Source organism: Salarias fasciatus, chromosome 23 (assembly GCF_902148845.1).
Source record: "Salarias fasciatus chromosome 23, fSalaFa1.1, whole genome shotgun sequence".
Lineage (NCBI taxonomy): Eukaryota > Metazoa > Chordata > Actinopteri > Blenniiformes > Blenniidae > Salarias > Salarias fasciatus.
The window spans coordinates 38,876,847-38,899,762 of NC_043766.1; the positions used below are offsets into that span (position 1 = coordinate 38,876,847).

Sequence of the window (22,916 nt, forward strand, 5' to 3'; positions counted from 1 at the left end):
CGACCAGGACGAAAACCGCATTGTTCCTCCTGAATCCGAGGTTCGACTATCGGTCGGATCCTCCTCTCCAGTACCCTGGAATAGACTTTCCCGGGGAGGCTGAGGAGTGTGATCCCCCTATAGTTGGAGCACACCCTCCGGTCCCCCTTTTTAAACAGGGGGACCACCACCCCGGTCTGCCAATCCAGAGGCACCGTCCCCGACTGCCACGCGATGTTGCCGAGACGTGTCAACCAAGACAGTCCCTGCACATCCAGAGACTTGAGGTACTCAGGGCGAATCTCATCCACCCCCGGTGCCTTGCCACCGAGGAGCTTACCAACCACCTCGGTGACTTCAGCTTGGGTGATGGACGAGTCCACCTCTGAGACCTCAGCCTCTGCTTCCTCCACGGAAGACATGGCGACGGGATTGAGGAGGTCCTCAAAGTATTCCTTCCACCGTCCAACAATATCCCCAGTTGAGGTCAGCAACTCCCCACCTCCACTGTAAACAGTGTTGGCGGAGACCTGCTTTCCCCTCCTGAGGCGCCGGACGGTTTGCCAGAATTTCTTCGAGGCTGACCGATAGTCCTCCTCCATGGCATCCCCGAACTCCTCCCAGACCCCAGTTTTTGCCTCCACAACCGCTCGGGCTGCAGTTCGCTTGGCCTGCCGGTACCCGTCAGCTGCTTCGGGAGTCCCATGAGCCAGCAAGGCTCGATAGGACTCCTTCTTCAGCTTTACGGCAGCCCTCACCTCCAGTGTCCACCACCGGGTTCGGGGGTTGCCACCACGACAGGCACCAGAGACCTTACGACCACAGCTCCGGGCAGCTACTTCGACAATGAAGGTGGAGAACATGGTCCACTCGGACTCAATGTCTCCAACCTCCCTCGGGACATGAGAGAAGCTCTCCCGGAGGTGGGAGTTGAAAACCATGCTGACAGAGGGTTCCACCAGACGTTCCCAACAGACCCTCACAATACGTTTGGGTCTGCCAAGTCTGTCCGGTTTTCTCCTCCGCCAGCGAATCCAACTCACCACCAGGTGGTGATCGGTCGACAGCTCTGCTCCTCTCTTCGCCCGAGTGTCCAAAACACGTGGCCGAAGGTCAGATGACACGACAACAAAGTCGATCATCGACCTCCGCTCTAGGGTGTCCTGGTTCCAAGTGCACTTATGGACACCCCTGTGCTCGAACATGGTGTTCGTTATGGACAAACTGTGACTAACACAGAAGTCCAATAACAGAACACCACTCGGGTTCAGATCAGAGAGGCCATGCGATCCAATCACCCCCTTCCAGGTCTCACTGTCGCTGCCCACGTGGGCGTTGAAGTCCCCCAGTAGAACAATGGAGTCCCCAGTCGGAGCACTGTCCAGCACCCCTCCCAGGGACTCCAAGAAGGCCGGGTACTCTGCACTGCTGTTCTGCCCATAAGCCGAAACAACAGTGAGGCACCTATCCCCGACCCGAAGGCGCAGGGATGCGACCCTCTCGTTCACTGGGGTGAACTCCAACACATGGCGGCTGAGCTGCGGGGCTATAAGCAAACCCACACCAGCCCGCCGCCTCTCACCGCGGGCAACGCCAGAGAAGTGGAGAGTCCAGCCCTTCTTGAGAGGTTGGGTTCCAGAGCCCAGGCTATGTGTGGAGGTGAGCCCGATTATATCTAGCCGGTATCTCTCAACCTCCCTTACAAGCTTGGGCTCCTTCCCCCCCAACGAGGTGACATTCCATGTCCCTAGAGCTAGTCTCTGTGTCTGAGGATCGGGTCGCCGGGCACCCTGCCGTCGGCTGCCACCCAATCCACATTGCACCCACTGTTCTGTGTTAATTAGATGTGTTAATTAGTTATAGACTGGGGGTGTTTAAAAAAATCGATCCGGCGATATATTGCGATATGACGTCACGGGATTCTAGCATAGATTCAAAATACGTCCATATCAATTTTTAATTATGTATTTTTCCGGCAAATATCCATTGCAGTGTCTTTTTGTGTGCTGCACTTTTACTCCTGGTCACTAGTTGGCAGCACACCACACCAGGAGCTTTGCAGAGCCCCCAGTCCGCCAGAGGAAGAACAGCATCTTGCAAGAGCTGTCCTGAGTGGCTTGTTTACACTGCAGTCTTGCGGTATTTAGATCACACAACAGTCTCCCGTGGCGGAGGAAGTGGGAGACGCTCCGAGGAATATTTATAAAGCCGGAATCTGGACGCACTTTGGCTTTTACAAGGATGAAGGGACAGATGAGAGCCACGCCATTTGCAAGATGTGCTTTGCAAAAGTCAAATACCGCGGAAACACCGCCAACCCACATGCATGTGAGCAGGATGTCCCCATGCAGGACACCCTGAGGGCCCTGGACAGCGGTGTGAGGGACAGGCTGCGTCCCCCCAGGTGTGTGAAGGAGCGTTACCTCCTCAGCAGGTCCTTCCTCCCTGCTGCCATCAGATTCTACAGCCAGCACTGCTCCAACCAGTCCAAACACACACCATACACTGTTCTAAATGACACTCCTGTGTGTTTGTCTTTTCATGTCTCTCACATTTTTCTATAATATTGTACATATGTCTGTCCTATATGTATATTTAAATATGTAACTCATAGCTGTTATTAATATTATAGTTTACATATGTGTTCTGTCTTCAATGTATATTTAAATTATATTTGATTTATATCTGTTAGTGTTATATTTAATTTATATCTGCTAGTGTATATCTGTTATTTCTTTAATTATATGTCTGAAACTTATATTTAAACTATATTTAAATTATGTCATTTAGTTTGTATCTGTTATTTAATTATATCTATCCTAAATTTATAGTTAATTTTTCTATGTATGGTTGAGCCTTGTAAATTGTGATATTTCGCATTTCCTATCTGTTTATTTCTTTTCTCTGTGCTGCTTAACATTGCAATTTCCCCCTGTGGGACAAATAAAGAACTTTGAATTCAATTCAATGTTTGACAATGATTGCACTTTATTTTCTCAAAACACGTTACATTATTGAAGGTATATTTAGCCTTTATTTTTATTTACTGTTTGAATAAAAAGTAGCCTGCAACTAGTTATAAATAAAATATGTAACACATTTTTATAAATAAAATGTGTTTCATACAAGTTTTCTCATGAAGTACTACTAGTTTATAAATTAGTTGTTCATAAAGTATCGCAATAATCGTCATAAACATTGGTATCAGGATATATCAAATCGTGACCCATGAATCATGATACGAATTGTATCGCCAGATACTAGGCGATACACACCACTATTATAGACATTGTTAATAAGCACTCATTAACTGAACTGGACGATTCATGGTGGTTTTTGGATTTTGTTTTGTGACAATGTTCATGGTTGAACAGTCTATGCTCGATCTCACACCTTCTCTGATAATTTAAAGGTGTTTATCCAAAGATTAACCACCAGCTTAAATTATTTTTCCATCTTTGAGACTGAAAATTGGTAATGAATGTTCCTCTGACGAGGTGGTGCCCCGGAATTATCAATTAAATAACCCACAGGTTTATTTTATGCATAATTCACAACTTCCCTCAGCTCATTTTCTGTAATTTACCCATTTCCAGTAATTCGTCATTTGCAGCATTATTGATTAATTAATAACACCTTGTTAATCAATAAGTTAATGGTTAAATCACTCTGTGGTCTCCTCCATTCCCAAATAGCTGATTATTTAACATTATTAACGAATAAATGACCATTTATTCTGATTAATAATAAATGATGTTGAGTTAAATTACTTGGTGCTTCACTTTAAACAGTTTATTACGCCGTAATTGATTGTTAATGGTGATCCACTGTGAATGACCTGCAATTATTAATTGGTAAATCAAAATTTACTCAAATTAATAAGTAACTAAATTACTCAAAGTAATCAATTACTCCCAGTAATCAATACTTTAGTAATTTATTCCCAATTACCAATTGTAAATCCCAACAGTGTCATTTAAACTAAAAAAAAGGATGTCAGTCACTGTTCTGCTTGAATTTGCTTTTCTGCAGAAAAAAGTTTGTCTCTATATTTTGGTCAAAATCAGGTGTTTTCAGTGAAACCACGAGATGTTCTACTTCCGATTTCAAAAGATGTAAAACGTCTAGAATCAAACCTCTTGTTGTCTGATAAAAGAAGAGTCTAAGTTTCTTCAGATGGGTTCAATGTTTATGTATTCCTAAAACTAATTATTCTGTGGGCCTTGAACGTTCAGTGAAAATGCCCCAAAGCCCTGTCAGTCTGGAGCTGTCTGCTCTGAACATGGCTGCAGTCAGTGAGTTAACAAGGAGCCCCGGACTCCATCCTGCTGAAGCCCCACAAGGAACCACAAGGGACGTGGTCAACGCCTTCTCCAAATCCACTAAACACACTGGACTCCCATGAACCCTCTAGCACCCTATGGAGAGTCTAGAGCTGGTCCAGTGTTCCAGGACCAGGACGAAAACCACATTGTTCCTCCTGGATCCGAGGTTCAACTATCAATCAAATCCTCCTCTCCAGGACCTGGAATAGACTTTTCCAAGGAGGCTGAGGAGTGTGATCCCCCTATAGTTGGGGCACACCCTCCAGTCCCCCTTTTCGAAAAAGGGAACCACCACCCTGGTTTGCAAATCCAGAGACACTGTCCCTGATCACCATGTGATGTTACAGAGACGTGTCAACCAAGACAGTCCCTGCACATCCAGATACTGAGGGCTGTTTCACACCAGCGCGGGAAAATCCAGATTCTAGACCAAATTAGGACTTTCTGGAAAAATCAGACAATTTCTGCATGTTTGAAGGCTCCACTGAATTCTGATCTGGATCTTTCAGGTGAGCTCTGGACCCCTGGAATCGCCCGGTCTCAGAGAGGACTATCACACTGTCCAACAGCTGCAGTGAGAGGACGTCATGTGGAGCTCAATGCATCTGAATAGCGGAATAAACTAAACCAACAGCTCGAGTCAGAAGAAACAGACACTCAAAGACAGAGTTAGAAACTGTCTGGAGGGCAGACACAGACAAGAGACTATAAATCATGGTTGTTTGTGGTTAGCCGTTAGCCGCTAGCTGGCTGTTGGGGTGGGACTCCCTGTGTTGGTCCACATCAACCAAATGAGCCGTATTTCTTCTTCTGCCTGTCTGGTTATTGTTCATTTCGTCCGACAGTGCCCCTAAATGAGCAGCTGCTGTAATTGCATGACATTTTCGGTGTGTTTGGTCCCTCAATGGTCTGCTCTAAAAAGTGCAGTGTGCACACAATCCCAACCAAGAGAAAGTTCAACTGAAGAGTGAACAACCCCGCTCCAAATGACAGCTGAGGATGGATTTTCTTCAGCAGCAACAGATCAAACTGAAGTGATTATTGGGATGATGGATGTTTGCATGACATGAAGAGCAGAGTTCAGGATCTCTCTTGGTGCTGCTTGTTCTGGACTTCCTGCCTGTTTCCCACTGTGTGTGTGTGAGCTGGAAATGAGCTGTGTTCTTTGGATGGACTCTGTTTCTGCTGCTTTCTGCTGGAGCTGAAAACATTTCAGTGTTTGATGAGATCAAATCCTCTTACTGCTCCACAGACGCTGAGCCAGCTCCTCCTGCTTCATCCTCCTCAGGAAGTCCAGTGTGATCCTCAGAAATGACTCTCTGCTGCTCCTCTGCTCTTCATCCTCATCCTCCCTCTCACTCTCTGAGCATGCTGGGTAATCTGGACTCAGGAGCTTCTTCATCTTCTTCAGCTCCTCCTTCATGAAAGTCACCATGTTGTCCTCCAGCAGCTGGAACAGAGAAACATCTGGAGGTGACTTTGAGCTGAAACTGAAGACAGATTCAGATGTGAGTGGAAATCCACTGTTGTTACCACTGTGGCAGCTTTTAGTGTTACCAAGAGGACGACCGATAACACTATGGTTACCACTTCTGTTATTACAATAGGTACGGGCTACAGTTAGTGCCAAAGTTACTGTTCCAGCTTCCTCTGTGTCACTGATGTGACAGTAAAGTGCTGAATGGAGACTTGTTCTCACCATAAAGATGGAGTCCAGATGTGTTTGATGCTGAGGGGCGGAGCCTCCACGGAGAACCTGGGAGCTCTGCTGGCTGACGCTGCAGAAACATGTTGACTTTGTTCAAGCTGCTGTGAGCTGTGATGATGAATCCTGACACAAACACTGATTCTCACCCCTCATCAGCAGGTCCTGGTCCTGGTTTAAAGCCAATGGGTTCCACCATAGACCCGTCACTCTTTATGGACTCACAGCTGGACGAAGACTCGGAGTCAGAGCTGAAAACAAACACAACATCAGGAACAGACTGACTGGAAAAATGGAGGAACATTGGAGAAGAAAGAGAAGAACTGGGACTTTCAGATGGACTTTGATGATTCTCTGAGTCACAACTTTGTGAAAATACTGAGAGGATTTTTAATAGTGAGAAACTTTAGCAGTATTTTAGGACACAGACAGAAAAGTCAGTCACTGCATTAGCTGTTTGGAGTTTTCATGTTTCTGCCAGCATAAATTTCATGGTGCTTCAATTGTTTATCTATTTTCAAAATGAAACTTGGTGAAATGTTTTCAGTGTTTTCAGCACTGAGAAAACATCAACAATACTGTGATGATGATGACAAATCAGATCATTGTGGTCACAAGAACCGAGAGGTGACGTTTTCATATTGTGACAACTCTGTGTGTGTGTGTGTGTCTCAGTCTGAGCCTCGTGTGTGTGTTCTGTGTATCTTAGCAGGTGTGTATGTGTGACTGAACATGCTTTTTGTTGTGTGTGTCAGCAGAGGGCTTGTGTTGTGTTTCTGAAGATGGTGAGTTTGTGTGTGTCTGTGTGTGTGTGTGTGAGCTGTGATGATGAATCCTGACACAAACACTGATCCTCACCCCTCATCAGCAGGTCCTGGTCCTGGCTTAAAGTTCATGGGACTATCCTTAGACCAGTCACTCTTCATGGACACACAGCCAGATGTAACCCCAGAGTCAGAGCTGGAAACAGATCCAGGTCCAGGTCCAGGTCCAGGTCCTGGTGAGTCTGATGTTTTCTGTTTACTCATTCTACAAATAAAAACATGTTTTGCATTGAGTGAACTAGAAAACTAGAAAAATGGAGAAGTGAAGTGTCTTCTGTTCCTGTTTTTCTCTGGTTGGGAAGCTCAGGGACCCTGTCACTTCCTCATCACCACCAAATCCACCTCCAGCTGAGAGTTTCTCCCTCAGCGCCCCCCTCCCCTCAGGCCAAGAGTCTGGGTGTCGTCCTCCACAGCTCTCAGGACTCGGTCTGCATCTTTCCACTGACAGAACATGAATCTCCTCCTCTCTCTCCACTGCTAACCTCATCTCCTCAGCTCCTACTGTGTCCAGCTGCAGGAGTGACAAGGCAGTGCAGTCACTACAGTCACACAAGGCCTGAGGCCTCACCGAGACAGGAAACCTGCTGTGACCTTTGACCTCTGGAGCTCTTTTGCTGTGATTTGACCTCTACAGCAGAGACAGTGTGTGTGTGTGTGTGTGTGTCATTCGAAAGACTTCTGGTCCAACTAGCGTGTGTGTGTGTGTGTGTGTGTGTGTGTGTGTGTGTGTGTGTGTGTGTGTGTGTGTGTGTGTGTGTGTGTGTGTACCTGCTGTCCTCAGACTCTCTTCCAGAAGCTGCTCTTTGCTGGTCTCGTCCTTCAGTCTGTCTCCTTTCTACCGTCCAGCTCTGACAAACCTGTGGTGGAAATATGAGGAAATGGGTTCTTCCTCTTTCAGAGAAATCACGTGTCCTGCAGAGAGGAGGAGGAGGAGAGCTGACAGAGGAAACAGGAAGTGTGTGTGGTCTACATGTTGACTCCTGCATGTGTCCAGAGTGAGACGTCCTCATGTTCCAGCATGCTGCTCTCCTGAGTTCTCTCTCTGTTAAATACATGGTTTATTCATTTATTTGACTTTTATCAGTGTTTCTATATATTTATATCTGTGTTTGAGTGTGTGAGCTGTTTTCTTGAAACATTTAGTGTTGGAGACACAGGTCTCCTCTGAGTCTGGTTCTCCAGAAAGTCAGTTTTCTGAAAAAAAAAAAAAAATAGTGGAGGGGTGTCACATGCCTGGACCCCTGTCCGTCAAGGTCATTATGGATGATTTAATTTTTGGATTTATGATAATCGGCCTGCTGCTGATTGGCCGGTGCTGCGACCTGATCCTCTGGAGGATTAAGAAGACCGCCACCACAAAAGACGTCCAAGGGAGGATGGTCTTTTCAAATCAACGGGCAAAAGCTGAAACTGACCGTTGGTGCAAACTCTTTCGAAAGGTTGACAATTTGGGTTATGGATGATTGAGACGCTAGTTGGATGTCACCATCACCGAGAGGGTTGAACCAGCTTCTGTCTGAGAAGTGGAGAAACCGAGCAAAGGAAGGTCAAACGGCTCCTTCCGTCAAAACAAGACAACTTGTGATTGTGTTTGGCGCCCCTGGAAGACTAAACATCTCCCTGAATATTCAAGGACAGATTGATTGCTTTCTCTATCTTCCCTCTCTCACTCCCAGCTGCAACCCAACTTCACCTTTGGACTGCTTCGTTCAAGGTCGTCCTGGCAACAACCATCTGAGTTGGAGCACAAAGGGGAGGCGGGCCAAACCACACACACTGCATGGACTGATGAACTGAAATGCCACACACACACCACACACACTCCCTCCCCGCCTCTCAATGTCTCCACCACACCTCTCTGCTGACCCCTTGTGGTGATGACGAGTTGCTGATGATGCAGCTGCGACCACTGATGACGACCGTGATTGGCTGCCTGGGCGTCTTTTAAACCCAAGCAGTTTCGTTGTAACTTGTGACTTCGGTAACTTGTTGCGATGACAATAAAGACTATTCTGATTCTGATTGTCCTCTGAGTCTGGTTCTGCAGGGTTCTTCCTGTTAAAGTTTTTTTCCTCCTGATAACTGTGTTGAATCTGAGCTTCATAAATAACATTTGATTGAAGTTTTGGATCTTTCTACGGACTACTGAGTCCTACTGTTGTGTGTGTGCATGTCTGTGGATGCATGCATGTACGTGTGTGTGCACATGCATGTTTGCACATGTTTCTGTGTGTGTGTGTGTGTGTGTGTGTGTGTGTGTGTGTGTGAGACACTCAGGTTTGTACCATCTATTTCCTGTTTTCTGTTAAAACACAGTCAAACCTGCTCTCCTCCATAAAAGCATAAAACCTCAGCCTCTGAACAAACTTCTGTTAAAACCATAAAACTGTGATGTGAATCCTGAAGAACACGTCATGAACACACAGCTGCTCTGAATAAACACAGAACAAGAAAACAGCCTCCAGAAGCTTTTCAGCTTCTTCCTCTGAGGAGGAAATTGGTTTATTTCATCTTTCTCTGAAGCCACGTGTTCTGCAGAGAGGAGGAGGGAGGAGAGCCCAGACAGGAAACAGGAAGTGACCTCAGTATGTTGTTTTTTTTTCTCAACAGAAGTCAACGTGACTTCAACCTGGTATCTCTTCTGCTTCTCACCACAAACCGAACCAGACGTTCACACAACTCTCACCTCTCTCAGCTAAAGCTGAGCAGTTCTTCACAGAACTTCATATCTCTACTGACAACACTTATATCTGCTGGAATATCTACAGTTTCTCATTCGTGGGATGAATAAAGACTCATATAATCTGGTCTGATTTGCTCCAACCTCATCAATATGAGTCCTCATCCTCATAACAACAGCAGTGAAGGTTCAGCAGCTGTCAGACAGTTTCTTGCTGTCAGCTGTTTGATGTGAACTGTAATCCATTCATCCAGTGTGTGGAAACACAGCGTGATGACAACTGTCTGAATGTGTTTCTGTTCTCATTCCCCTCCACCACCACCTCATCTAGTTCCAGCTAAAACCCTCCTGACCCTCCCAGGTCCCCACAGGTGTCCATAATGTAGGCTGGACAGACACACAGACACACAGCCAGCAGCCACACAGTCAGATCCAGTCCAACACAGCGTTGTGAAAGCTTTGTTGTAGCTGACAGAGATTCTCACCTGATCAACTCTCTTCACATCTTCTTCAGACTCTCTTGGAGAGAAGAAGCTGCTCTCCGTCCCTCCTCAGTCCTTCTGTCTGTCTCTGCTTGATGTGAGGACGCCGTCTCACTGTCTCAACTCACACTCAGGGCAAAACGTCACACTAGTTCCTGTTTCCTGCCAAAGACCTTCTGCTTCTCACCACAAACCACAGCAGACGAACAGACACAGAGTTCACACAACACTTCAACGCTCTCAGCTGAAGCTGGACTATGTGTTCCAGTCCCTGTTATGACTCCACTAATCACTGGCTCTGCTGCTTAAAACACCTTTCCCTGTCACGAAGGCAAACACTCAGATATGGAGCAGAACACCAGCAGTGACTCTGAGAGAGTTCATTAAACCTCCAGGCTGTCAAACAATCCAACAGGCTGCAGCTGAGATGGAGTCGAAGGCAAAACCAGAGAACTGGGAAAAAGCAGCACGGGTATCTGGGACGCGTCTGAGAGAAGGGATGGAGTGATGTTTACTCTCAATGTGTGTGTGTGTGTGTGTGTGTGTGTGTGTGTGTGTGAGGGAGAGAGATGTTTGAGAGGTGAGATGGGGGACTGGGGGATAGAACTCCAGATCAAAATGGCGGTCAGGCGAAGACTACAGTCAAAATGGCGGATCAGAGGATGTGCTCGGCACATGTGCTCGGTAACACAGGAGGGCTTGAGAGGGGGAGAGACCTGTTTCCTCTCTCACTATTTCCTGTCTGCTGTTCAAACTCAAAATAAAACTGCCCAGCTCCATAGAAACATCTCAGCCTCTTAGAAAGTTATTTTAAAATCATGAAACTGTTGTGTGAGGACTGAAGAACACGACATGAACACACACCTGCACCGAACACAGGAAACAGTATGTCTGTTCATCTGTCTCTCTCTCTCTCTCGTCCACCGTTTCCTGCTGTCCATCTTGAATTGCTGTTTTTCTGTCAAAGTGTTTGCCGAAAACCGTGTTGAATTTAGTCGATATAAATAAAGTTCAATGAGGACTCATGGGTCCTGCTATTGTGTGTGTGTGTGCCACACAGTCAGATCCAGTCCAACACAGCGTTGTGAAAGCTTTGTTGTAGCTGACAGAGATTCTCACCTGATCAACTCTCTTCACATCTTCTTCAGACTCTTCTGGAGAGAAGAAGCTGCTTCAGTCCGTCTCCGTCTTCATTCTGTCTCCGTTCTTCACATTCTGCTCTGACAAACACGCAGCGGAAAGTTTTTCTGGTCTTTCAGGGAAATCACGTGTTCTGCAGAGGGTGGAGGGAGACAGGAAACAGGAAGGGGGTGTTTCCTGTTATGGGCTGTTTCCACCTCCCCTGCTCTGCTCTACTCTACTCAGCTCGGCTGTGCTCGTCTTCTGGGCGTTTCCATCAGCCCTCTTTACGACGACCCGGGTAGGTTTTTCGGCCTCCTCGGCCGGAGGGACCACAGGCATCATGAACTCGACCCTCGTTGCGCATGGAGAGACGTGCCTGCATGCCGCCATCTTGGAGAGGGCTCAGAGACGCAGCAGTGCATGAAAGTGAGAGATCAGATCAGACCTCCTCCTTCACCCTAAAGTAGAATTATTTGCTGGATTTTCCACAGAATTCTAAACGATATGATTTGTAAAAAAAACATCACGCGTGTGGCTCTGGTGTTTGGATGTTTTAAAAATAAAATCCAGCACAATTTAACTGGAAAAGACGCTGGATTTTTGTCCCTCTTATAGATGTAATTAAGGCAGATAATGTAGAATCACTTTTCACTGGTAAAGAGTTTATAAAGAATAAGTTGGAGAGAGCTGCTTGTTAAATAGTGAAATAAACCCAGACGGACTGTTACGGCCCGGCTCAAGACCGCAACAAATAAAGAGGGGACAGGACAACGGCATAAGGTTTTAAATACTTTAATTAATCATTAATTGGGTTTCTACTCTTTAAATATTCTAAAAGCTGCAAATACAAAAGGTATCAGTGTGTTGTCAGTATAGATGAGAGCAGAACGCAGTAAGCTGTGGTGCATGTTGTTTGTAATCAGTAGATGGAATCACCAGCAGGTGAGTGTGTGTGGTGTTGTAAGGGTGCGGACGTGCGTGCGCGAGATCAGTGTAAGTGGAGTAAGCTGAGGTGCATGTTGTGTGTGAGTGTATCAGTAAGTTAACCTGTAAAAGAGCGGCGGCGTGGCAGACTCAAAGCATGGCAGCGTCGGTGGAGGATGGCAACCCGGAGAGAGAGCGAGGCAGAGAATGAGCACAAGGAGCGGCAGCAGGGAGCGCCGAGGAAGGCGGAAGCCTGGCTTTTAACAGGGGCGGCCGGAAGTAGCGCAGCCCCAGGACGCACCACAGCGCCCTCCGACAGGAGACCTCCACACGAGCCAAACCCCAATGCCTACCACAGACCACCTGCAGGGGGCTGTCGAACCCCCGCCCATAAAGAGCAGGGTCCCAACAGGATCCCTGTGAAGACCACCAATGGTCAATAACAGAAATAACAGGACGCTTAACAGGCTACAAAACAAACAAAGTCAACAATAGAACAAGGCGACAAGAAAAGGTAAGTAGTTCTGCTGTCCTCCACACTCTCTCGACCCCGACAGGCCTCCCATCCGGCAACTGGTGCACTCAGAAGCAATTTAAGGGAAAAAGGTCTGTGGGAAAGAAAAAGGTGAAACAACACAGAGACACTCACAACACTGGAGCGCGACCCGGCACATCTGCAAAAAGACAGGAAAATGTGAGAATCAAATCAGCCAACTGCTTTGCATGGTTCTCAGGCAAGTGAGAGAACAAGGTATCCAAATTACGTAATGTTTCAGAATTTTTAAGATGCCCATGCGTCAAAGCGCAATCCATGGTGCTGACGTCACCACGAGACAGCATGCTGTCCATGGTACTGACCTCCAGAGAGCCAACTGCACACGCCACACTAGCAGTAAGTTCTGACTCTGCAGTTTCAGTCTAACGCTCAAAATACAGTTTCAGCAAGTTAACATGACAGAGTTGTTTTTTCTTCCTACAGTCCGGCATGGAGAGTAAGTAATTATGATCTGAAAGACGCTCCAGAACAACGTAGGGACCGGCAAATTTTGCTTGGAAAGGGGAAGAGACATCTGGACACAAAGCCAACACTTGATCACCCGGTAAAAATGAACGCACCTCTGCGCGACGATCAAACAGTGCTTTCATCTTTCCCTGTACCACTGCAAGTCTGTCCTTGACCAGATCTCTAGCCATATAAAGACGCCGTCTAAACCCATTGACATAGTCTTCCAGGTGTTTTGGAGGAACAGGATCCCGAAAGCCGTCTGCCACTACAGCCAACGGACCCTTCACTGTGTGCCCGAAAACCAACTCATTTGGGCTAAACCCAGTGCTCTCCTGAGTAACCTCCCTGGCAGCTAGCATTAGCCACGGCAGACCTTCCTCCCAGTCCGAACCCAGCTCAGTACAGTAAGCGCGCAAGAGAGATTTTAGAGACTTGTGGAACCTCTCCAGAGCACCTTGGCTCTCCGGATGCCACGCTGTCGACTTACTGTGCCACAGACGGAGCTGTTTTAGCACCTGGGCGAAAAGATGCGAGGTGAAGTTGGAACCACGGTCAGTCTGGATATAGGTCTGGATTCCAAAGACAGAAATGAACTGAGTGAGTGCGCGCACCACTGCTTTAGCAGTTATGGTGCAAAGTGGATAAGCAGCGGGATAATGCGTCAGCTGGCACATCACTGTAAGCAAATACTGTGACCCTGACTTAGCCTTAGGTAACGGACCCACACAATCAATGATCAAGTGCTGGAACGGCTCGGATGCAACCGCAATAGGACTCAGTGGACATGGCTTTAAAGTCTGGTTGGGCTTCGCGGTTAGCTGGCATACATGGCATGTCTTGATATTAGCAGAAACATCTTTCTTAAGACGCGGCCAAAAGAACTGCCTCAGAACTCTGTCGTACGTCTTCCCAACACCAGAGTGTCCTGATTGGTCATGTGCAACTTTTAGCACATCTGAGCGTAGTTTAGTGGGCACAACGATCTGGAACACGGGATCCCCAACTAAACCAGCATGAGGTAACCACTTGCACACCAAGAGTGAATCCTGGATAAAGTAACCACACGCACTAGAGAGACAGATAGGATATTATATGTCAAACGAAAGATTTATGGCCCCCAATAAACCCCTCCCCTTGCCATTTGTCCACCATTTGTCCAGCGTATGTCCACTGCGCATTTGTCCCCCCCCCCCCCCCCAAACTTCCTTCCGTCTGAGGTCTTTTGAAGTTTTTACGACGGGTTAGGTGTTGACACATCTGAAGGGATGAGAAGGAGTCAGACAGTCGTTTAGAGGGGGGTGAATTTATATTGTACCCGGAGATGGCGGAGAAACGTGTTATGAAGACGCAGCCGGAATCTCTCATCAGCGAAACTCCTGTCACGATTTTTAATGAATTTTCAATGTTGGGCACTACTATACCTTTACCGGACTCAGATGCCCCCGGAAGAATTGTTACATGAGGAATGGTCTCTATCCTCATACGGCGTTGGAGGTAGCTGGGGATTTTTCTTCAAATATGACATTGGCGAACTCTGTCTTTATCAGTTGGATGGCAATGAGAAATTTGGGCCTTTTTCGTCTCAGACAGCTGTCTCATCGAACGATTGGGGTGTTCTGACGATGCTGCTTGACAGGTATCACAGCTGGTGTACGGGGGATAAAGATTCAGGAGACTGTGCCCGCTTAACACAGTCTCCTGATTCACAAATTGATCAGCGAAATATGAGATTCTGTGCTGTATGGCAGACTGAAACAGTGGCGTGCGGTCGGTGGTTTTTCCGTGCGAGCATGCAATCGTCAAACGACGAACGGCGGACAGATAGTTTTGTTTTGGAAACCTTTAACAGTGAGTGCGGAGTATACAGAAAGATTCTTGACTTACCATTTGATGCAATGATAGAGAAGATGAAAGAAAATGGTGGAAAAATAACCACTCTGTTTCACAACTCGCGTGATTGGAGAGACGTGGTTAGCGTGAGAAGAACACTTACGTTTTAAACCACGCCTTCTGCCTCGTACATGTCGTCGAGGACTATTTATTGAGAGGTGGGAGAAGTTGTGGCGTCAGTACATCTGTTATTTTTTTCTTCCTCGACATATAAAAAGGAGCTCTCTCTCGACTTCAGCCATGCAGAAGTACAGCAACAGGAGATTTTCTGCCGGGTTCAAGCGTCCTCATCCGGGGTACCCTGATCTGCTGAGTGAGGACTCTCTGTCTTTATTTTCTGAAACCCTCAGCCAGGAAGAAGAACAAGAAGACTTTCAAGCGTTTTCCCCATCATTGTTATCATGCTCTCAGAACCCGAATATTTCTGCATACGGAAGAGAATATAGAATATACTTTCTGTCAAAATGGTATGACGTCATATAAATTTAATCATCAAAAAAAAATACCTGAAAAATAAAAGTCCCGCCCCCAGCACCCCCCGCCTGCCCCCGCCCCCGCCCCCGCCATTCTTCCGGAATGAGGTCATGTCTGAGTAAAAGGCGGGAAATTTAAAAAAGGGGTTCTGTCTTTCCATCGGCGTAAGAGTGAGTCAAGATTTGCATTTGCTATATTGTAGATGTGTACTGGCTGCTCTGTAGTCTGCATGAATGTGTTGAACTTCCATCCAGAGAGCAGGGTTCTCTTTGAGTGGGAGTTCAGGGAGGTAAGAATCGCGGGCTTTTTTTTTTTTTTTTTGGAGGGAAAGTTTCATATGTCAGGCTGAGGGATGATGATGAGAACCAGATGTAGTAATGTAAATATCACGTGTCAGTGTCAGCAGAAAAAGAGCGGGAAATTTAGTAAAACACAAGGTTGCCATTGTATGTTGCGGGCTGAGGGATTATGATGAGAACCTAATGTAGTAATGTAAATATCACGTGTCAGTGTCAGCAGAAAAAGAGCGGGAAATTTAGTAAAACACAAGGTTGCCATTGTATGTTGCGGGCTGAAGGCTGATGAGAACCAGATGTAGTAATAATAATATGCATACCAATGTCTGTTTACATTAAGGCCCCCTTTCTGAGTGGGCTCGTACCCTACGGGTGTGATCATGAGGAAAAGAGCAGGAAATTTAGTAAAAAGTGCGTGAGAGTCCCCTATTGAATGTTTGCTGAGTGTGAGATAATGACAACCAGATGTGGTAATGTTTATATTACCTCCTGACTTATGGAGAGTCCGTGGATGCAATGTCACATGAGTGTAACGTGATTAATAGTAAGACAGATTCCATGAGGGGACTGGCGCCCTTGGGGTGGACCCCTGGGGGCTCCATCCATCCATCCCTTTGCAGAGAGACAAATATGGTCTGTCAGTGTTGCTGGCTGAAGCCTGATGAGTACCATATGTAGTAAAAATATGAATTTGGTGTGTGTGTGTGTGAGTGTGTGTGTGTGTGTGTGTGTGTGTGTGTGTGTGTGTGGGGACCGTGGGGGTACATCCCGCACCCCCTCCCATTTTCCCCGCCAAGCGTGCCTATATATTTCTGGGGGTTTGAACCTGAGCACCACATTGTTGGAGCTTGGGGTATCAGAGTCTTGGGTTGTGGAGCTTCAGACTGCTGCATCTTCGTCCAGCAGGGAACCACATCCAACCTCCGAGGAAGACTGACTTCTCTACATCATGGGGAGCACCTGCATGTATGTATTATTTTCTACTGGAAGCTTAAATTTTTGTAATATTAGAATAATGGGGTTGGAATAATTATTTTCTGGGCATTATAGATCAGGGGTAACACTGGGAGACAGTGAGGGTCTGACAGTGGAAAGATCGCCTTCAAATCAGGGTGAGTTGACGTTTCCTTTGTCTGTCTCTTATAATATTTTAAAATAACTGTCTTTACAGTCTGTTTGAAATCAATATATCTTGTCATTTTTTCTGTCCATTTTTAGACCAACTCATCATTGACCTCACCACCCCACCAGCCTCCCCCACCCCTACGAGGTCTTCGCCCGCATTCGGCTCTCTCTGGACTCCAGCTGCCCCTCCACCATCACCGAGTACTGGGCCATCTCATGCATTCAGCTCTCTTTGGACTCCACACACTGTTGGCGCTGATCGTAAGCTATTTTAGTATGTTTTTTTTTTTTCAGCAGTCAGTGAATTGCGTGGATATGGTTCGACTGATTAACACCAATTTTACGTGTTCCAGGAATTGCGGTTGTTCCACCATCAAGATTGAACGATCCTGAAAGAGAGGAAGAGGCTTCAGGAGTTGCATCTGGGGTTGACCGCGAAGAGGAAGGAGGACAGCAAGCCTCTGCAGAAGACCGGAGCGAAGATGTGCGCGGTGAGAGGAATGAGGAAGATGATGAAGTGAGAAATCATTTCCTCAATCAAGAGAATGACTATGAAGATATGACAGGGCACACCACCCGCAGCCTTACAATCCCCCGCCTTGAAGACGCTGAATCAGATTTCTTCAACCATGTAGTGCCGGTGATTGAACAAGCGTTTGAGACATTCATAAATGATTCATTCCTGTTAAAGGAACGCATGCTCGTACAGATATACCAACGTCTTAGACAAAATCTCAATCGTGCTCAAACACGTGGGCTGGGTGTCAGTGCTATCAGCCGTGCTATCACCCGCGGGCAGAGATCCCCGCTACCGAGACTGGCCCCACTTCTCTAAATCACCATTTGCTGAAATCAATAACTGAAGCTTTTAAAAATATTGGAAAAAACAATGGATCAATCAGAAAGTGACAATCTCTTAGAAATCCCTCAACACCTCCTCCGCACGATCTCCGAGTTGAATGGTGAAACAGTAATTGAAAGTGTTAATCGTCCGTCTCATCCCGGCTCGCCAACACAGCACCCCCACCATCTGTCTCAAAGTAGTAGAGTTTTTCTCCCAAGCGAAGATGAGCTCGTGGAGCTTCTGGAGACCTACAGATATAGTGAGTCAGCAGGGGTAGATGACACCACGTCAGACAGTATATGGAGTCCTGCTGACAGCTCATGCTGCGATGCACTCACCTGCTTTGAGAGACAAGGAAATTCGCAAATGAGTGAAGCTTGGAGTCCTGCAGACTGGTTGTGCGTGGAATCAGCGTTGGCTACAGAGAGCGCTCTTCAACAAGGGAGAGGTGAAGAGATTGGGGACAGGGAAACTGAGGCACACGTTGATTCACTCTCTGGAGATGCTGCAGGCTGCAGTAATTGGTCAAACACAGGCACTGCAAGTAATGATAACATCAATGTCACTCAGCGAGAGCGCTTTAACAACCTCGAGATTCGCTGCATGCTCCGCTTTCCACCTCCATCTACAACTCCTAATTTTCACGATTTTTATGTGAATGTGACTAATGGAGTACATGGTCGAATTTCAGAAATTATCCAAAGACTTCAAGCAGAGCCAAACGATATCATTCAAGTGACTTTACGAGCCGATCGTCTGCAAGATGATGTTAGTGCAATTGTACGCTATGGGGTCGGTGAGCTCTCTGAATTCCAAGATCTTTTAGATAGATTAGTGCAGAGCAATATGTCCGTGTTCACTGATGGGTCCTTGGAGCTAACTGTTAACCTTGTTAGAGCACCACGCGGGAGTGGTAAAAGGAAAATAGAATCGTGCTTTGAGGCTGAAATTATCAGAAAAAAAGCTAAACATTTATATGTACTTTTGAATCCCGATCAGACATGCTTTGCTGTAAATTTAGCTTGGCTGAAAAACCCGGAGCTATCATATGTTGACGCTTTGGCAGTCGGGCGCGACATTCACATTAGGGCCGGTCTGACTCTTGATGACGACGTGACATTCAGCAATGTAGAGCAATTTGAACAGTTGCTGAATTGTAAAATTGTTATTTTTTATCGTGCGAATGATATTGAGAATAACCGGGTGAAAAACTTGTCTACATTTCAAACACAAACACCTTCGCGTCCAAAAACATATTATCTCCTCCTACACAATAACCACTATTATGGAATCAAGAACGTGAGAGCCTTTTTAGGCGTAAATTTTTTCTGCGAACATTGTCACACCGGCTATCATATGCGGTACAGACACTCATGTGCAAGGAGTTGTAATATCTGCAACACCGACTGCAAAGAAAGCTTAATTCAAAAAACTTACTGCGAGCGTTGTAATAGGTTCTGCATGAATATTCAGTGTTTCGAGAGCCATCGCGAGTTAAAATGGTATCCAGAGGCTAAAAAAGCAGTCTCCAATTGTGAAATAAATAAAAAATGCCCAAAATGTAAATTAGTCTACTACGTTTCGATTAAAAATCCTCAGCCTCACAGATGCATTGTTAAACGCTGTCCGATCTGTAAACACAGTAAAACCACTTTACCGTCATTGAGTGAAGAAAGAGCATCAGCTGTTGACTCGGGGAATCAAAACTCCAATTCTACTGCAGAAGCTGAAGAAACACATATTTGCTATATGCGGGTAAAAGAGCTGACGCCTGTGGAGAAGATTTATGAAAAGAAGCTGGTATTTTTTGATTTTGAGACCGCTCAAACCACCGGTACTCATCTCCCTGTGCTTGTTGTAGCTCAATCGTCAGACGGTGAGGAATGGATCTGGGAAGGGTCTGACTGTGCTTTAATGTTTCTCATGCATTATCGAAAAAAACAATATCAAAACACAACATTTATATCGCATTATGGGAAGGGTTTTGACCACCACATTATTTTAAATGTATTTGTGAAACAGGGTATATCACCATTCGTTGTGGCTCAAGGGAGTAAAATAATTCTGATTGTGGATACTGACTTTCACCTTAAATTTATTGATTCATTTTCCTTCATACCCATTCCACTCAGGGATTTCCCTAAGGCATTAGGCTGTAAAACTAAGCTCAAAAAAGGTTACTTTCCACACAAATTTACAGATTTTTCGAAAGTCGGGTATAAGGGGAGATATCCTGCTCCTGCGATGTATGGGGTTGATGAAATGAATCCTACACAGCGAGAAAGTTTCTTTCATTGGTATGAGACAATAAAAGATCAGGAATTTGACTATGATCGTGAGTTAGTAGATTATTGTAAAAATGATGTTCAAATCCTAGCAGAGGGTGCAATGAAATTTCGTGACGAATTCATACAAACAACAAAGTGTGATCCGTTTGAGAACGTTACAATTGCTTCAGCCGCATTGACTGTTTTTCAAACCTTATTCTTACAACCTGGATCTGTCGCGATACCTTCTCCTGATAATTACCAATCATCATTCAAGGCTTTCTCACATGCTTCAATCCAGTGGTTGGAGTATGAGGCTTTCTCACGTGGAATTTCAATTCAACATGCATTGAATGGGGGAGAAGTTAAAATCGGACGCTATTTTGTGGACGGCCATGCGATGGTAAACGGCGAGACACATGTCTTTAGTTTTTTTGGATGCTTTTACCACGGCTGTAGATCCTGTTATAACCCGCACGATAAATCTCCCCTCACAGGTGATTGTTTTAGCGAGTTATACTCAGACACAATAAAAAGAACTGAGCGTTTAAAAACTGAATACAATGTTCGTTCAGTGGTGACAATGTGGGAACACGACTGGAAGTTCATTAAAAAAACAGACCCTGGTGTTAAATCTTTCTTGGAGAGGTTTCAAGAACCAATTCCTCTAGACCCTAGAGAAGCTTTATACGGAGGGCGGACCGTCGCTGTCCGGATGCGTCATGTGGCTGAGGGTGATGAGGTGATCAACTATTTTGATTTCACTTCACTTTATCCCTACATTATGTCGTGTCGATCATTTCCGCTTTCACATCCAAAAATAATCAGAAACAATTTTGATGCAGTTGAAAATTACTTTGGCTTGATCCATGCTAAAGTCTATCCACCGCGTAAACTGTTTTTCCCAGTACTTCCTACCAGAAACGATAAAGGGAAGCTTATTTTCACATTATGCCGTTTATGTGCTCTCACCAACAATCAAACTGCGGAATGCAAACATGACAAAGAAGAAAGATCATTACGTGGTGTATGGGTGACTGTTGAGCTAATGGAGGCACTGGAAAAAGGATACGTTCTGGGCGAAATTTATGAAGTGTGGCATTTTGAAGAAAAATCCAACAAACTCTTTAAAGACTACATTTACACCTTCCTTAAACAAAAACAGGAAGCCTCGGGTTATCCTCCGGGGGCTGATGACCCTGCAAGCCAACGTGCCTACATCGAGGAATACCAAGAGCACCAGGGTATTACACTTGACCCTCAGAAAATTGCCCATAACCCGGCTAAAAGACAAATTGCAAAACTGTTACTAAATTCACTATGGGGAAAGTTGGCACAAAGATCCAATCAGCTTACAACAACTCTGGTGAACAAATCCGAACGCTTTTTTGAATTCCTCTTTTCCAGCAAATATGTGATTTCACAGTTTCAGTTCATTAATGACAGTGTTGCAGTGGTCCAGTGGCGGTATACTTCTAACTGTATCACACCCCCTGGCGATGTGAATGTTTTTATTGCCGCCTTCACAACTGCTTATGCACGTCTTGAGTTGTATAAGCAGCTAGATTTACTCCAAGAAAGGGTTTTTTATTGCGATACCGATTCAATAGTGTTTGTCTCGAGACCTTGCGATCAGTATAACCCTCCAGTTGGAAATTATCTAGGAGATTTGACATCTGAATTAGACCCCGGCGACTCTATTAAATCATGGACTGCAGCGGGTCCGAAATCCTACGCCTATGTAACAGAGCGCGGTAAAGCGACTTTACGTGCTAAGGGGATTACACAGAATTATGAAAACTGTAAAAAATTCAACTTTGACAGTCTCACAGCCCTGGTAGAACCATATCTCAAAGACCGCGAGTCTCGTCGTGAAATTTCTGCACGTTACAATAAAATTACACGAAATCTGAAAACCTTTGAGCTCACTAATAAAGAGAGGGTGATCAATTTTGGCATTGACTGGGACAAGAGACGCCTTTTTCCTTCAGGAAAATCGTTACCGTTTGGCTATTAAAAACATCTCCCCCAGTGTTCTGTCTCAAAAGAACTGCATAGATTTATGATGGGATGACCTGAGGCTTCTCTATACAGTTCTTTTGAGAAAGTATTATTATCCCATATAATGCTTAGTAAGCACTGTATTTTCACATGTATTTTGTATCTTGCATCATATATTTTGTATCCGATGTATTATGAAATATCTGTATGGTTTATTCACATGAATGTTGTAACACCTGTATTGTTTATCCACATGTATTTTGTATATCAATAAATCATATTTCTTCTTCTTCTTTATTCACACCCCGTCATTTTTCCTCCCACTAATTTGCACTGATAAATAAGCGAGCAGGATTACTTAAGTATTCAGTTCATCAAAAGACTGAACGTTGATCATGGCTGAAGAGGTGTATTTTGACCCACGTTTCAAACTGCCCTTTACAGCTCTACTTGTAGGAGCAAGCGGGAGTGGTAAATCATTCTTTGTCAAACGGCTTCTTGAAAATATGGAACATACTTTGTCTAGACTCCCTGATCGAGTCATTTGGTCATATTCCTCCTATCAACCTATGTATGAGGAATTGGCAAAAAATGTAAAGATTACATTTATTGAAGGAATTCCTGATTCTTTGACGGATGAAAATATTTTTCCATCAAACCAGCATAATCTGTTGGTGATTGACGACTGTATGGATATCGGGGTGAATCATGATGAATTAATGAAGGCTTTTACCATGTATAGACACCATAGAAAATTATCAGTCATTTTTCTAGTTCAAAACTTATTTCAGCAGGGGAAGCACAGCCGAACGATTAGCTTGAACACAAATTACATCATTCTCTTCAAATCTCCACGTGATAAGTTACAGATAAGAATTTTGGCTCAGCAGATGTTCCCGGGGCAGAGAGAATATTTTCTGCAGAGTTTTAACGACGCCACAAAAGAGCCGTTTTCGTATTTAATCGTCGATC

At 45.3% G+C, this 22,916-nt stretch overlaps 3 protein-coding genes across 3 annotated transcripts in view; all 3 read right to left on the minus strand.

The window, feature by feature from the left end:
- Positions 1-5,600, minus strand: part of LOC115382193 (NLR family CARD domain-containing protein 3-like) — a 112,951-nt gene extending 107,351 nt beyond the window's left edge. The window contains exon 1 of the mRNA XM_030083888.1: positions 5,547-5,600. Within this exon, the coding sequence (XP_029939748.1) occupies positions 5,547-5,583 (37 nt within the window). The 5' untranslated portion in view covers positions 5,584-5,600. The remainder of the gene's footprint in view (positions 1-5,546) is intronic.
- The window catches only part of LOC115382179 (NACHT, LRR and PYD domains-containing protein 3-like), a 1,352,480-nt gene that overhangs the window by 1,232,378 nt on the left and 97,186 nt on the right, over positions 1-22,916 (minus strand). Inside the window, exon 2 of the mRNA XM_030083867.1 lies at positions 11,115-11,210. The gene's annotated coding sequence lies outside the window, so the exon portion shown is untranslated. The remainder of the gene's footprint in view (positions 1-11,114; positions 11,211-22,916) is intronic.
- LOC115382194 (NLR family CARD domain-containing protein 3-like) overlaps positions 1-22,916 on the minus strand; it is a gene marked incomplete at its 3' end in the record, with an annotated part of 1,416,821 nt that overhangs the window by 1,091,599 nt on the left and 302,306 nt on the right.